The sequence below is a fragment of the Chroicocephalus ridibundus genome, chromosome 6, assembly GCF_963924245.1.
Source record: "Chroicocephalus ridibundus chromosome 6, bChrRid1.1, whole genome shotgun sequence".
In the NCBI taxonomy this organism is placed as follows: domain Eukaryota; kingdom Metazoa; phylum Chordata; class Aves; order Charadriiformes; family Laridae; genus Chroicocephalus; species Chroicocephalus ridibundus.
In genome coordinates this window covers 19787146-19804429 of record NC_086289.1, presented here as the reverse complement: position 1 = coordinate 19804429, position 17284 = coordinate 19787146, and the positions used below count along the sequence as shown (strand labels likewise).

Genomic DNA, 17284 nt, shown 5'->3' with positions numbered 1-17284 from the left:
ACAGCAATAGCTTCAGGCAACTCCTTTCCCAAGATAGTGTAAATTACCACTTAATCCAGCATCACATCTCAGGCCCTTCTGAAAATCACTTAAGTGATTAATTTCATCAGAGCTTCAGCTGAGAACAGATAAGCAGCCCAACCATGACGAGGTATGAGACTCATACAAATTTATGTAGCCACAGGTCCACTTCTGTTTCACATATTGCTCTAGTGTTCTTTACCATGCTTATAAACAGGGACTTGAATCCTGAAAATCTTAATCTTTTCTTGAGTAAGTCTTTTTTCTCCAAAAGGTGCCAAGACTCAATGCTTAGGCAAACTGTCACCTACTTAGACTCCAACTTCCTGAAACAATTTAACAACACTTCAAAAGTTTCATCTGAGCCAGATGTGAACTAAGAGTTTGCCAGAAGGGCTTTCATCAGAGAAAGAACAAGGGCAACTCATTTTTTAAACTAAATATAAATTAAACTTCAAAACAGTACATTCAATAAAAGACATGGAAAAACATTTGTCTCTTAAATATCCAAGCACTATAAATGATATTGCTCCAAATGGCATGAGTTACACCACTCTCAGGAAAGAAATCTATGGCCTGCTGCAGTTGTGTGTGCAGTACAGTCCTCAGAAATATGTAATCCCAAAACATGCAGTCCTGGAATGGCCCGTGTCTGGACAAGAGGAACACTCACCCCTTACACCTCCCCTCTGAAGACGGTTAGCTACTCGGACAACATCCTTGTAGCACTGCACAGGTCCCTTGCACCTCTGCTTCAAGGTTTAACTCAACAGCTCCATCAAGCACAAAGAAGCCCCTCCATGGCACGGACTGGAGCCTGTATTTTATATCACTTTAAGGCGAACTCAGTGAACCGCTGGTATCACATGAAAAACGCAGGTCTTCCCAGCCCTCCCCTTGCCTCCTGATGCTCATATGGTCACTACTGGGTTACTTCTGTTACAGCCCATGCTGTGGCTAAGCTCCAGCAGCTCATCGTTCATGCAGACTGATCATAGCTTGCCCAAGATCCTGTTCCCCACAATCAGTTCATGGGCACACATTTTGGAACTGCACTATGTGTAAGACAACAGTCCTGTAAAAGTCAGCGGGGCTGTACATCTGCACAAACTTGCCGAAACACGTATGCATTTTCACAATCAGTATTATCCTATATGACAATTCTTAATTTAAAATTGGCCAAGTAGCATAGTGACTGTGTGACGCATTTGATAAAGCATTTGATAAACAGCTGGCTTCTTTCCCATACCTGGCTGCCTAAACAACAGGTGATCAATCATCTGGCAAATGCAGTGAGAAAATTTATGAGAACCACAAAAGTACTTGGGAAGAAAGAAAAGGAAGAGCCTATACAGACCATTTCCTTAAATGAACACTATTTTTGTATTTTACAGCATTTGCAAAGGACAAAGGAACACACGTATTCCCCTTTGTCCTCTTGTTCCAAGCCTATGGATGATCAGGGATGTGCTCAGAGGCCAAGGATACCTTGGGAATACCTGAGGGAGTTGGCAGGCACTGGGGGCTAAGACATGCTTGGACACCTCATGCTATGTCCAGCTGTACTCCAGATCACCTGGGCATCAACATTTTTCTCCAGCATTTTCAAAACAGAATACCTACTATCTCAGCTGGCATGGTTCTCTAAGTAAGGACAGTATGTCCTGGGAAGTTTCTGTATACCTTTTAGGCTTTATGTTTCCTATGCTCTTTTTATATGCATTACTTTCATTGTCTCTTTTCCATTTTTCAGGTGAGTTTACCTGTCTTTTGCTCTTCACTCAATTCCTACTGACAATATCAGAAATAATATCATACATATATCCCATATGCTGGCATGCAGTTAAACTAGGTAAAATGTTGCAGATCATTCCAGGCTGAAAATTCTATAAAACAAAAAAAGGTATTATGGTGTTAGCTGGGAATACAGCAGAGAAAAGACACCTGTACCAGGGGTATCAGACTTGCCGAGCTGTAATGTTTTTCATTGAGAAATCACTTTCTTGACTTTTCCACAAACTGCACTCTGCTTTATAAACTGTGGTGACTCTCACGTTCTGTTTACTAACAAAGACTTCAATCCATTTTCCCACTCAAGACAGCAGATGATTAGCACCCACATTCCAGGAAATTTGCTGTACCAGGCCAATTTCAGTGAGGGCTGAGCCCTTGGGCTGACTACAATTAATTCAGCAGTTAGGCAGAGGTTTCCATGTTTTCACAGAGTTCATGGAAATGGCTTGGAAGAAGCAAGAAATCTTGTTAGCATCCTCTCTGAGTCAAAGTTTACACAATGTTTCCAAACTTAATTCAATACCCGAGAATCCCTGCAGGAGCAGGCTAATTCAGAGCAAACTGGTCTTTTCACGTTATGGTGTTCACTGAACAACAGACTTAGGAATATGTGTAGGATACTAAACACGCACCTTACTGTCCCCGAGCAATCTGCAAACAGCAGTTCACAAAACAAGTGACCATGCCAGCTTCTGTACAAACCATGGCAACAGAGACCACATTCATAGGTAGAAAGTGTTGAGAAAAGCTGGACTTCTGCTCCTCTTCATCCCAAAATAATGTGGTCACAGCACTCCCTGAGACAGGCAGCAGTAACAGATCAAGATCGAGATCTGTTACAGCCTCCGGGGCAAGAATCCCCCAGGTCCCTGCTAAATATCTTAACCACAGGTTAGACACCTCCTTTACCTCTCCTGCTTTGTGGTGCAATTGGCTCTTTCAGAGTATTGTGCAACAGTGGTGTTTATCATAAAGTAACTCCACTCCTTAAATACTGACAAATGAGTAGTTAAAGATGCTCTCCTATACATGCAGAAATCACACAGCACTCTACTGCTGCTCGTAAGTGAATTTTTATTTCCTTTTACTGGCAAAGGTGTCTGCCAGTGAATCAGCCTGCTAGTGGAGACGGACCAGGAACTGCAGCAGAAGACACGAGCAAGGCAGTCAAAGCCGAGGTAAGTTGCTTGTAGATATGTGTTCATGGTCTCTATCTCTGTTGCCTGCCTCCATGAAGATGTGCAGTCTTGCTTTTGCGCAGTTGCTTGCCAGAGTAGACAGCCTGCATCCTTTCTGATCCACGAGCCTGATGCTATGCATCAAAGTGCGTGTTTGCTAAAGCTGAGGAGATGAAGAAGCCTTTGAGCTGCTCAAATGGGAAAAAGGAGTAACTGATGGTTTCATTTTGTTCTACTTGTTCGTGTTTTTTTCCTAAGGATGTCACTGTGGATGCATGAAAATCTCAGTATGGAAAATGTGTGCATAAATTAAGTATTTTGCTCTCATAGTTCCAAATGCATTTAAGCTTTCCTTATAAGTTAACCAGGAGATTCTGATATCTGCTAACTACATTAATTGCCCTGGTGCCTTTCTGTCCCATTTACAATGTGAAAAAAATAGAAAGTTTAAAGCTTAGTTTTGTTGAATATCAAAAGTCTTCATAAATGGCCTTTTGAATGTATCTTTCAGGTCTCTTCCTCTACTTTTTTTAATTTTTTTTAGTTAAATATTTCAGTTAATTCCTGTTTGCCATGGTAAATGCCACTCTTTGGCGCTGCTTCATTATGTAAAAAGACTAGATTGCTGTTCAAGGCTCCTACAGTCAAGACTTAATGAGACAGTGCATGCAGAGTCTTGGAGTTAACAGGCACAGTGTATCTGATTTACAAAGCATTCCTCTGGTGGTGCATTAAAACATGCCAGCTAAGTCAGGCGACAATATAGTATATAGAAAAAAGTATACCTTAAAAAGGGCAACAATTTAGCTACCCCATTGCCTTACTTTTAATACAAAAAAAGCCCTGTGACTTAAGCTGAACTTTTCAGTTTTGTTCCCAAACTATGTGCCACATGCAGAAATAGAGGAACGTGTTTACTCTGTTTGAACTGAATAAAACTTCAGAAAGCAGTGGAGTATCTACTGTAAAACTGTGCTTCCAGAGCACACGGGTGGGAGCATTTCTGTTCTATTGACAGAAGAATGGAAGTATTCTCCTACAAAGTGGATGCAGTAGAGTGGTTTGGATGCTGAAATTAATTATCCCAGTTTTGATTTAATACAAATGTTCTAATGACTCAAGGGGTATGACAGATTTAACCAAAAATTAAAAGAATTGAGAACTCCCACCCTCTCATGGTTTCAGCTGGGATAGAGTTGACTTTCTTACTAATGGTTGGTATAACGCTGTGTTTGGATTGGGTATGAGAATGGTGTTCATAGTGCACTGCTGGTTTTGGTTGTGGCTAAGTAGTTGAGTCTTTTTCTGCTCCTCACACCGCCCCACCAGCGAGTTGGCTGGGAGTGCACCAAAAATTGGGAGGAGACACAGCTGGGACAGCTGACACCAGCTGGCCAAAGAGATATTCCATACGACATCACGCTCGGTATATAAAGCTGGGGGAAGAAGAAGGAAGGGAGGGACGTTCAGAGTTACAGTGTTTTGTCTTCCCAAGTAACTGTTATGCGTGATGGAGCCCTGCTTTCCTGGAGGTGGCTGAACACCTGCCTGCCCGCCCATGGGAAGCAGTGAATTAATTCCTTGTTGTGCTTTGCTTGTGTACAGGGCTTTTGCTTTACTTATTAAACTGTCTTTATCTCAACCCACAAGTTTTCTCACTTTTACTCCACTGATTCCCTCCCTCATCCCACCAGGGGCAGGCAATGAATCTGCAGCTGCATGGTGCTCAGTTGCTGTCTGGGGTTAAATCACAGCACTCCCTCATGAAGAAGTTCAGAGAAAACAAATCTTTTGGCTGTCCACTCCCAGCTCTCCAATCTTGAAAATCTTCCTCAAAATATGTCAGATAATAAACTCCGGTTTTATGACCTGCTTGTTTCCTCTATGCTGATTACAAAGGTAACTAACTAGACAGACTGCACCCTACAATTTCTATTCAGAAAAGCTTCCCTGTGACCATCAGTCAAACCCTAAAACCCATGAAAATGCCATTTTTCCTCCAGGTGGCCAAGACACAGATTTACAATAGGAATGACCACACATGAGAGAAAAAGGAAGGAACCCTTGACACAAACTAGCACTGATATCATAAACGCACATTCTCCCAGGGAGGTTCCACGTCCTCCTGGAGCCTTTGACTCACTCCTTAAACAGGGAACCCGTAGACAGTCCACCCTCACACAGGTACTTATTCAGGCAGACCGCTGGGGAACAGACCCTGGGCAACCTTCAGGAGAATCCCCACTTGTGTCTTCCTGTGAAATTCCATGACACTCTCTTCCTAACACAAACACCCCTGCATGTGCTCTTTCACACAGCCCCAAGATGTGGTGCCTCCTCCTGCTGCTCTGCGCCCAAGGAATTGCCTTCTCAGTGGGATTCACAACACCCCCCACTCTGAATTCAGACAACAGGAAGACTCGCAACCCCGAATGCTTTATGAATGTTGTAAGTTGAGTCATTTTCTACCTCTTTCTTTCTAAATTGACTCTCCAATTACCGTTACCACTGCCCCACCACTAACAGTCCCTGTCATGAGACTAAAAGTAGACCCTCTTCAAAGGGGTCATTCCAGCATTGTGATAGGGAGCACCTGCCTAGAAGAAACCTTAATGCTGCTATCCAAAAATTCTGAGCTGCCAGAGAGAAGACTTCCTTTGCAGTAGAGGCAAAGGCTGGTTTCTAGTCTCGAGGGAGGCAAAGTCCTCCCCTTCTGTAACAACCTGTTTGCTCAGTACAGTGGCAAGGTAGGATGAACCCCTTCTTCAAACAGCAGATTCTCACAACACAAAGTAATCCAAGACCCCTTGCTCTGAATCACCAGATTTCCTCGCAATAGTGGCAAGAGTGTGATAGGTGATGCTGAGAGCGAGTCTGTAATAGGAGATCCACCCTACCCGGCTTGCCTAGAATCGTGGAATCATAGAATAGAATCATAGAATCATTTTGGTTGGAAGAGACCTTTAAGATCATCAAGTCCAATCATTGACCTAGCACTGCCAAGTTACCACTAAACCATGTCCCCACACCACATCCACACGTCTTTTAAATACCTCCAGGGATGGTGACTCAACCACTTCTCTGGGCAGCCTGTTCCAAGGCTTGATAACCCTTTTTCAGTGCAGAAATTTTTCCTAATATCCAATCCAAACCTCCCCTAGTGCAACTTGAGGCCATTTCCTCTTGTCCTATTGCTTGTTACTTGGGAGAAGAGACCAACCCCCACCTCGCTACAACCTCCTTTCAGGTAGTTGCAGAAAGTGATAAGGTCTCCCCTCAGCCTCCTTTTCTCCAGGCTGAACAATCTCAGCTCCCTCAGCCACTCCTCATAAGACTTGTTCTCCAGACCCCTCACCAGATTTGTTGTCCTCTGGACACGCTCCAGCACCTCCATGTCTTCCTTGTAGTGAAGGGCCCAAAACTGAACACAGTATTTGGGGTAGTGCCTCGCCAGTGCTGAGTACAGAGGGACAATCACTTCCCTAGTCCTGCTGGTCACACTATTCCTGATACAGGCCAGGATGCTGTTGGCCTTTTTGCCCCACCTGGGCACACTGCTGGCTTATATTCAGCCACCTGTCAACAAACACTCCAGGTGCATTTCTGCTGGGCAGCTTTCCAGCTACTCTTCCCCAGGCCTGTAGCACTGCATGGGGTCATTGTGACCCATGTGCAGGACCCCGCACTTGGCCTTGTTGAACTTCATACCATTGGCCTCAGCCCATCGATCCAGCCTGTCCAGATCCCTCTGCAGAGCCATCCTACCCTCAAACAGATCAATACTCCCACCCAACTTGATGTTGTCTGCGAACTTACTGAGGGTGCTCTTGATCCCTTTGTCCAAATCATTGATAAAGATATTAAAGAGAACCAGCGTTCCTCCATGCTGCTCAGCCAGGTTAACCTCCAAAACAGGATGGCTTTATCCAAGCTGTTTAATAGCATCATCCCCAAAGTCTAAAAGAACAAAGATGCATCCAGGAAAAGTGGTGGAGAGTACTGGGATACTCAGAGAAAAGCTACTCCCAGGACAGTCCTACCACATGACAGCACATACAATCAAGTTACAGGGCCCAGAAACTGTCTTATTTACTGCACAGGTGAGCTCTGTCATCCTGACACTCTTATAAGCCTGTGTAGTGCTTGGGTGTCACTGCTACAGCAATTACTACCTAGCCAAAACATAAGCAATATGCAGTATGTCAGGAGACCTCCAAGTCTAACCAGATGCAAACGCAGATCTTGGTATTTCAATTTGAGAGGTACAATGTTAAAGAGCATACACAAACCACATCACACAAACACAGCTCAACTACTCTCGCTGCCGTTTGCATCCTCCAGCCTCCATGGCTATGTTATAGCATATATCTGATCATTTCCGAAAGAGAAAGGCATGGGTTGTACTGTCCTACAAGAATTTCTTTCGGGTCCCTTCCTACCAGAACAACACAGAGCAGTAGAGAAAAAGCCAGTTCTATGTTATCATATTAATCTCCCTGGCATGTTCTTGGCTAGCTTCACATTCCTCTATAGAAGTAGCCTCTAGACACCTTCTTCACAAACCTCTACATCGTAAATGCATGTTAACAAGCTCTCCTTTGGCTTCCCACAGACTGAAATTATCAGATATCATGGGTACCCCAGTGAGGAATATGAAGTTACCACGCAGGATGGATACATTCTTGCTGTTTTCAGAATTCCTGCTGGGAGGAACAGCCAAAATACAGGTGTGATTACAGGACATATGGAAAGTCTGAGAGTTGGCTCTCACACACGTCCCCCATCTTTCCCCTTTGCACATGCAATGGCATGTTCCACACCTTTCCATCTCAGCAAGAGCACCTAGTCAGGAATGTGGCCTGAATTCAGTATATAGGTTAAAAAACTCCTGCAAAACCAATCTCTGCACCCCAGTTTTAACTACATATTACTTACTACTACAGCATAAGAAAACCCTCTTCTTTTCCAGGGAAAAAGCCTGCAGTCTTGCTACACCATGGTACTTTAGGAGATTCTACTCACTGGATCTCTAACCTGCCCAACAACAGTCTAGGCTTCATCCTAGCAGATGCTGGCTATGATGTCTGGATGGGAAACAGCCGAGGAGACACCTGGTCTTTAAAACACAAGACCCTTAATCCCAGCCAGAAAGAGTTCTGGCAGTTCAGGTACTCGGTGGAGGAAGAATTACTGAAGAAAGCAACATTCAGGGGACTAGCAAGACTGGGCAGTTAACATTGGGATGCAGAATCTTTCCCTTTCTGGTTATATGAAAATATCCCCTTCTGGATTATATGAAAACCCTAATTATTTTCATATAATCTGACTTCAAGTGGGACATGCAACATCTAAGGAGACTAGACCAACTCTTTTCTCCAGATGCAGCCACTTCTGGGGGGTCATGAGAAGGGCGTGGCTACGCAATCTGACAGGTCCTTCTGGAATCAGCACATACAGAAGCAAAGCTGGAAGAACACAGGTCACCTTTGTCCATACACAGTGAGGTCACCTTTGTCCACACACAGTGCTGCTTTCTTTGGGGAGAAGACTTCCAAAACTGGGAGGCATCAATAATCTTGAAGTCTCTCACCAGATACCATGTCCCAAGTGCAGACAGGAGAGGAGACTGCCCAGCTCAGTCTAGAAATCTGATGTATCACAACTGATGTTAACTGAGAGATAAATATTTTTTGTAATCTATGTTGGTGAAAGCAATGATTACAATCACGTCTGGAAGAGCCTCTGCTAATAGACAGAACCTTTGCAGAGAGCCCAAGGCATGGGGCAGCCTGGCAGCACAGCTGCGTCCCTCTACCCCCTTCCCCAACTCAAGCAAGAATGCAAAGCGTGCGACCCCACCTTTCAATGGGTCCTGTTTGGCGCAATGAGCAAAACTGACAGTCAGTAACTCACACTGTGACAGCCAAACTGCCTGCTAGCTTTTTGTGTTTCTCCCCTGTAGCTTCGATGAAATGGGTAAATACGATATTCCAGCAGAGCTGTACTTCATCATGAATAAAACCGGGCAGAAGAATGTGTACTATATTGGTCACTCGGAAGCTTCAGCTGCAGGTAACATTAGGGCTGCCTGAGTTCAAAACAGTTAGTGTTAGTGTCTATGATTTATATATAAGATCCATGAGTAGATATTGGGGTTTATGCCATGGTGTGCCATTGCCCTTTTACAAAAATAAACTCAGAAACAAAGGAGAAAATGGGTGGAAGTGGCACGTGGCCACATTCTTAGACAATTATTTTCCTTTATTCTCCTACCTGCATTCTAAGGGTCCTTTTGCAGAATGAATCATTCAGGCCAAGACACCACCTTCTTTGTCTTTAGATACCTATGTTCTAGGCAACCAGTTAAAGTTCTCACAAATATATCAGTGGAGAAATGTAGATGTGTTCAGAAAACAGGATGGGATGCACCTCTTCTTTGGTTTTCCTTCCTTCCTTCCTTCCTTCCTTCCTTCCTTCCTTCCTTCCTTCCTTCCTTCCTTCCTTCCTTCCTTCCTTCCTTCCTTCCTTCCTTCCTTCCTTCCTTCCTTCCCCATTCTCTTCCTTTATGTGTGCGTTCACCCTCACCTGAGTTTGCACTTAGTTACATGTAAAAATCTGCTCATAATCCTCAGACAATTTTTGTATCACTGTGTGACAGTGTAAACTTATACGGTCTTTTAGAGATTGCAAGCTGAAAAACTCATTATTTTATTAGAGTTTGGAGAACTTTAACGGGAATTTGAAATAAAAATATCTGATTAATGCATCTTCTCCCCCAAAAATGGCCTTAACACCACATTGTCAATTCTGAGAAAATCAATGTCTGGACATGCTCTAATGAACCTGTATCCTTAGAATGAACTCTGCCTCCCAAATGAAAGTTTCAAGAATCACACATTTCCCTTGGGTCTGCAGCATAGAAATGGCAACAGCCAATGGGCTGCTAATCTAGTCTCACTTCTTTGCTGGCTACTGCTTTTTTGTTTATTTGGTCTGTGGAGATCTCTTCAATAATTTGAGTGGTGTCTTTTGTGTTTGCAGGCTTCATAGCATTTTCCACTTATCCTGAGTTGGCTCAAAGGGTTAAAGTGTTCTTTGCTGTGGGACCAGTAACCACAATCACACATGCTACCAGTCCTCTGGTAACATTTGCACGTCTTCCTGAATCACTGATCAGGGTATGTCATTCCTCTTTCTAAAAGACATAATCGTCTGCCTTGTCTCTACTGGACTCACTCAAGCTGAACCGATTTTAAGGGGGTGATGAGTTAGGAATTAATTCAGTGTATCAGGCTGATGACAGTGCTGGTAGACTTCAGATTTTCCACAGAGCTAAGCTGCAAGACTTGGCATGGTATCTCTTTTGCAACTTCTTTAAGATAACAGGCATACTTTCACCATTATTTGTTGAAATCAAGTATTTTTGAAGGAAACTCACAAACACCAGAATAAAAGGAGTCTAACGTAGTCTACTAAATCTAGGCTTAGGCACTAGTAGAAAACTACAAATAAGAGATTTCGCATCTTAATTTTATTATACATGCAGCTCATTTATGCTTGTGAAATATTCACTTGTAAAATGATAAAGGAAACTTAAAGGGAAATACCTATTTCACACCAGAATTTACCAGTTTAGTAAAATTTGCTGGGAATGGTGGAAATCCTGCATGCTAAACTTAATGTTAAACTGCAGGAGCACATCCGCTTTCTGGCCATGCTGTACCCATTATGTGACTATAGAGCATCCAGCTCTGCATCCTCCTCATTTGTCTGCTCCCTCTTTTACGCAGTAGCAATACTCACAGTACAGTTTGTGTACCTGCCTGGAAGAAATATTAGGGCAAAAAGGGACTTCCTGTACTCTGCAGTCACGAGTGCAGCCAACTGCCCTTTCTCACTGAGGTCAACGCACTACAGTCAGACGGACAGTGACTCCTGCCTAATAATAAGAAGCAGGAAGAACATCTGGTGTGCTCTTGGGAAGAACACACTTTAAAGGATACTGGGATGTCAAGCAGTTTCGTTTCAGCAATCTTACTTAAGAGGGAAGACTATCAGAGAAACGGGAGTGACAGTTTTCTGCATGAAATAATCCTGCAACAAGGAAAAAAACAGAAGTTTTGCACTTTTCCTCTCCTCAGTTACTACTTGGCTGCAAAGGAACTCTTCATCAGAATGGACTGCTGAAAGGGCCTTTAACATGGTTCTGCAGATCTCTGGGAAAAGTTTGTGCCAGTATCTTCTGCTTCATATCTGGGGACAGAATGCAAAGTCTGAACACGGTAAGCACATCTAAGAACACTCTAATACAAGTAAAGCTCAAGTAATTTTGAAGGAAAATAATTTTTCTGCCTTATGTCTACAAGCAGTTACAGAGACATAGAGAAATGTGTTGAGGGTTTCAGTAATGCCAACCAGGACCTCAGCTAATATGAGATCTGCCACCTGACACATTCAAATCACGCAAGGAAGAAAGGCTGAATTCAGAATGGTCCCATCATGCAATGGTGTCCCTCAGTGTCTCCTCTTCTGGGTATAAGCAAAAGAAAAGTGGAAAAGATACCAAAGCTTTTTGAAATGGACAAATAGAAGGAGAAACACCTTTTTTCTTTTGCATGATTCATATTTTCCTTCCTAAATAGGAAGATATCCAGATCCTCTGAACATAAGAGTTTGTTTCTTTTTGGTCACTACACATCAAAACGTTTCTAGTCAAAGCTCAAAGCTGTTTCTTTACACTTCTCTCAACAGCAAGACCTCATTCCTTTACTCTGGCTGCTACTTTTTTTTTTCTTGCAGACCTTCCACATGTCAGTTCTCCAGTGGCCTTTGATCTCACATACTCAGACAACTTAACAAGTGTTCCTATAAAAAGCTCACACACATGTAGCCTCGTTATGCAATCCTCCTCTCCTGACTAAGCACAGCACTATTTAAAAGCATCATACAAACTGTAGAAACTGAGAAAAACAAAGCCCATAGACACTCTCCAAACGATGTTTTCCATATGACTAAGTACTAACATGGGAAAGACTCTCCCAAAGGCATAAAATTCTACATACTCTTTTCCTACTGTAAATTCACATATTTGTGAGTCTCTCCTCAACTTTCTTTTTGATATTTGAAGAACATCCTATTAAAATGGGGTTTTAACACAGCAGCAGTATGTTGCTCAGGTCCTTCACAGCTTTATTCTCACACAGCGCTGGATCATTGCCTTTGTAACGCTTCTGCTTTCTCTACAGAGTCGAATGGATACATACGTAGGACATACCCCCGCTGGAGTATCCGTACAGAACATTATTCACTGGCATCAGGTATAACCACACACTGACATATAAGCTGACTCTTACTACTGCTTTTCATGCAACCGACAGTCTCCAGGGAAGTCCAGAGGTGGTAGATCTGGGAAACTGCCCATCACATCTTCTCGCGTGCTGCCGTGAGCGCCCGCCACAGAGGGATCTCTGTTCCCTGTGGCTCACCAGACCGTTACCTGAATTGCCCCTTTGGTATCAGGCACTGAGACTTCCCCAGGGCGCATCAGGCCTCTCTGCACGTTGGGCTCTAATAGCGTTCCAGCCTTCATCTTTATTTATGAAGACACTCGCCTTGAGAGCTGCAGAAGCGAACTTGAGCGGCCAGGGGATGGTCCAGACAAAGAATTGATCCAGGCTAAAGCTTTTCTCCCAGAGGGTTAATTGCAGCCTGCATCACCTCCCAGACCCAGTTAACCGCACAAACGCTTCTGCTGGGGGACTGCCTCTTCTGCTGGCATCTTACGCTGCTCTCAGACCTAAGTTGTTCTGCCTAGGTTCCAAATCAAACCAGGACAAGAGAGCGTTGTCTCAGAAATACATCACTGTATGTGCACAGAATTGTGGCCGCTTCTGGCAACACTTAAATAGACTTATGGTTCTGCACACACCCCCGACGAAAATTCACAGGATACAGACCACCAGCACACAAAGGCAGAAAATAGAGAAATAGAGAGAAGCTACCAGATTTCTAGCATATCCTCAGTTACTTAAAGGTGAAAAAAAAAAATGCACATCCGTTTTCAGTAAGACAGATTAATTTTTTTTTTTTTCCTTTTGACAAAGCACATTCACGAAGACAACAGTTTAGTGTTAAGCTAATCACACTCTTCCCCCAGTAGCCAAACTCTTGTAAGAAGTACAGAGCCTCTGTAAATGTCACCAGTGCTGTGAGCAGACCAAAGTGACACACAAAAGTCGAGGTGTGTCAGGAGGTACCATATGTTACACTAGACTAGTAATAGCCCTTACATACCTCCGTGTCACAAACAGGGATCCCAACTTTAGTTAACTAAAATAGTCAAGCAAAATTTTCATAACTTACCAAGGGTCGTGGCTGAGAATCAGGAGAGAATGTTAGCAAGAGGAAAGGAGATAAAGCCACTCACCCTACAATCCATCCTCAGTACCCCTGGAAGCCTGTCCACTGCCTGAGCCGTGGGTTCAGTCACAGGCAGGAAAATGCCTCCTGCACTCTGTTCTGTCTCCTAACACTTTCATTTTATCTGTCCTTGTTACAATATTAATAGCTAACGCGTTCAGGCCAATTTCAAGCTTATGACTACGGCGCTAAGGAAAACATGAAGAAATACAACCAGGTAAGGCAATACGGTTTCCCTGAGATCTCGTCCTTGGGTCCTGGAAAAAATAAGAACAGAAAAATTCAAAGAGAGAGCTGCTTTCAGAGAGGCTACTGCTGTGGTGAACTAATGTATCCTGTACAGAAAAAAGGAAACAGAAAAAACTTGGTCACTAGGAGTTTGGTTACTGCCCAGTCAACACTCAGAAATGCTGCGCTCCTCCTGCAGCCCTGGTAACTTGCCTGACAGTTTTTTGAGATTTGATCAGACCAGTTGACTTGTAGAGAGCTTTTCTGAGTCAGGGCAGGTTATTTCATATGTGGCACACTATTTTACAGGTGGAGGAAGATTCCAAAGATTTCTCAGACACCTTCCATCCACACATATGGTCTTTAAATACTGAAGTTTACATTTTTGAATGGGCAATATTCTATTCCCAATACTCTGGATGGTTAGGAAGTTGCCCTAAAAAAGCAGTCAATGAGAATAACAACAGAACAACCCTTAGATAACAGGGGTCAATTTAAAAGCATTTTGTGCATGGTCTCTTACCACCCCACAGACAATAGGGAAGGCAAGTATGCTCACGGGCTATTACTCCATCAGTAACAACACTGTGACCTACAGAGAGTGTCAAGTGAAGTCTGGGACAATACAACTAAAAGTCTTTCACTCCATGCCCCATAAAAGCATGAAGAGGACCCTACATAGGCCAAAAACAGGACACACATGAGCAACAACTCCGCAGTCTTTGCCTGATAAACACAGACACTGAGCTTTCCATATCCCCACCTCCAAAGGGCACAAGTAGGTGTCAAACTGCAGGACAACTCATAGCCAGGCACTAAGGAAAGACACGGGAATAGGACGGATCGTTCCCTTTCATGGTAGACAGGGAATGGAGATAGGGCAATAAACACTAAGAGGGTGGCCTCCATCCTTACTGTTTTACTGTAGAACGTGCAGAAGGGAGAGAGAGATGCTTGCACAGAATCCTTTCTCTAAAGAACTTCTCATACAACAGCATTCACTCAGGTCTCCTCCCTTCCTTACAGTCTGCTCCTCCTGCGTACAAGATAGAGAAGATAAACATACCAATTGCTGTTTGGAGCGGTGGACTTGACAAATTTGCAGATCCAAAAGACATGGCAAAGCTGCTTCCTCAGATTTCTAATCTCATTTACCATGAGCACATTCCTGCTTGGGGACATCTTGATTTCATCTGGGGCCTTGATGCAACTGAGAGAATGTATCGAAAAATCATTGAACTAATAGCAAAACACCTTTGAAGCTTCACACGGGGAATTCATTCATCCAGTAAAACCCCCAAAGATTTCTATTTAGCAGTTGAATATGGATATAGGCTTTGATGTAGGGGTTTACAAACCACCATCAATTGGTTTGCAAATTTCTTATTTTGATTTCCATGGTGTCACATTATTTTGTCGACTGCAGTCTCACTGAAGAAGTTGAGGTATGTGGGGATGACCACTGAAAATACAAATACATTGGAAGGAACACTTCAGGGATCACTTGGTTTGGAAAACTTTAGCTTTTATAGGACTGGTTTTGGTACAACTAAGATTTCATTTTCTCTTCCCTGGCAGAACAATATCACATATTCCAGCTGAGGCAGAGCTGTTATTCCACAAAAACCCAAAAATGGGAGATACTAATTTCTCTGTTGAAGCATTACTGATCTTTGTTTAAATTAAATCGTCTATCCTCTTGATAGAGTGTTTCACCTGTTTTCTTCTCACATTAACAACAGCAGCAAGCCAAACCCAAAAGACTCACTTGTAAGACTACCATGGCATGTAAGCAGACAGTAGTTGGCTTTAATGGTCCAAATGCCAAGGAATCCAACATCAGGAAACCTATGTCAGAGAGAATTCACTTGATTGTTGGACAGATGCAGATAGTCACACTGACTAATGCTTTGTTAACCCTCTTACTACAAAGAGCACAATTGCCTTTACGTCCATAACCTGGAAACTAAGGATTGAGGGTGTGCAGACATAGCAGCAGCCTGCGCAAAAAGGACAACAGCATTAATCTCAAGAAATATTCCTGGCATTGTCAGTAAAGAAGTTGTTTCCAGTTCTTCTAGCTTCTCAGTTCACAGTGTTAGTGTGTCCCACTTGCTCACCTACAGGATTATTCCAGGAGGTGAAAAATCACATCAAAGGGTTCATCATTCCAGTCCAAGACACGGTAGCTTAGGCACTGTGGGTGTTTCTAGGTGGGGGCTTAAGCCCGGATTCCTCAATCGAGACTTGTGGCAAACGAAACCCGTTTGATGGTAATCTGGGAGATAGATACCAATATATAAGCAAAACATGTTTGCCTCATGCAATATAGAAAACACATGCTAAGGAGATGACACACCTTCTCTAGCAGCCTGTGGTATCACTGGGAACTGAGCTCACAGCTTCTGGAGACGTTCACAGTCCAAGACACAGAGATTGCACTTACACCACACTATTTATAACCCCCAGTGTCCTGACCACCCCAGAGAACTCAAAACAGACCTAGCCCACCTCCACAACATAGCAGGGCAGTCCTGGCACGGGCACATCAAACATTACACCCAATACAAACGCAAGCTCTAGGTCTGAAGGGAGGGGGAGCAGGACCAAGAATTCCAGCTTAGGTAAAGAGGAATTGAGCACCTCATTGAAGTGTCTGGCAGCAAAGTCCTTCACCTCTGCTCTCATGCACACTTCTGCAGCACCACCCAACATTCAGTCGAGAAGCACACAATAAACCTGACAGCATGACGCTGCACAAAACACACGATGGAAGGGAGGGAAAACAAAGAATCACAACACCAAACTCCTTCCCCTCACCAGTGGTGCCTTTTCCCTGCCACAGAGTCAGGGTTAACCATGAACTAACGCAGATTCTCCATGAACCAGAGCACATGGCTCTGCCCAGCTGAAGAAAGCAATGGGCAGACACTGGGGACTGCCCTTTCTGGGAGATGAATGAAAGCAGATCTACTAGTTCCTCAAAACCCGGTTGTGTGAACGCAGGTCTGAGATTAAGCTCACTCAGTTCGGAAGCAGCCACCAACGGGGACTCCAGGACATCAAATTCAAACTTCTCTAGAGGGCGTTCCTGTGCTGTACAATAAGAACCAGCCACAGCCACACCCTGAAAGAGGTTACAGGGAAGCACTCATGTCAGTGACCAACACTGTTTGGAAAAGAACACAACGTGCAGTGTCTTCCACACTAAACACCTAAACCTAGTGTTCAACCTAACATTACCTTTAACCTAACTGACTTTTCAAAGGATTGCCAAATTCTCTGATGGAAGACAAAAAATTTCCAAATGCTCATCAGGTAGCTTCTCAACTTCCTAGAGTTTCCTGCAAGCAAACGTTATCTTCTTATTGCCATCCATCAGGAATGCAGTCCCAGAATGGCCAGTGTCTGGACAACAGCAACACTCACCCCTCACCCCTTACACTCCCCCTCAGAAGTTAGCTACCCAGACAACACCCTTGCAGCATTGTAAGGGTTCCTTGCACCTCTGCTTCGGGATGGGATTAGCTCAACAGCTCCACTAAAGACAGAGAAACTCCTCCATGGCATAGACTAGAGCCTGTATTTTATAGCACTTTCAGCCAAACTCAGTGAACCACTGGTGTCGCATGAAAAATACAAGA

At 43.6% G+C, this 17284-nt stretch overlaps 1 protein-coding gene across 1 annotated transcript; it reads left to right on the top strand.

Annotated features, from left to right (window-relative positions):
- Positions 1-2808: 2808 nt before the first annotated feature.
- LOC134517580 (lipase member M-like) lies at positions 2809-15341 on the top strand. The gene is made up of 10 exons (XM_063339223.1): positions 2809-2993; positions 5312-5441; positions 7606-7720; positions 7963-8161; positions 8956-9065; positions 10035-10171; positions 11135-11275; positions 12239-12310; positions 13561-13629; positions 14667-15341. Exons 2-10 carry the CDS (start codon positions 5319-5321, stop codon positions 14898-14900), a joined length of 1200 nt encoding a protein of 399 aa, XP_063195293.1. The 5' UTR covers positions 2809-2993; positions 5312-5318; the 3' UTR covers positions 14901-15341.
- Positions 15342-17284: the final 1943 nt, after the last annotated feature.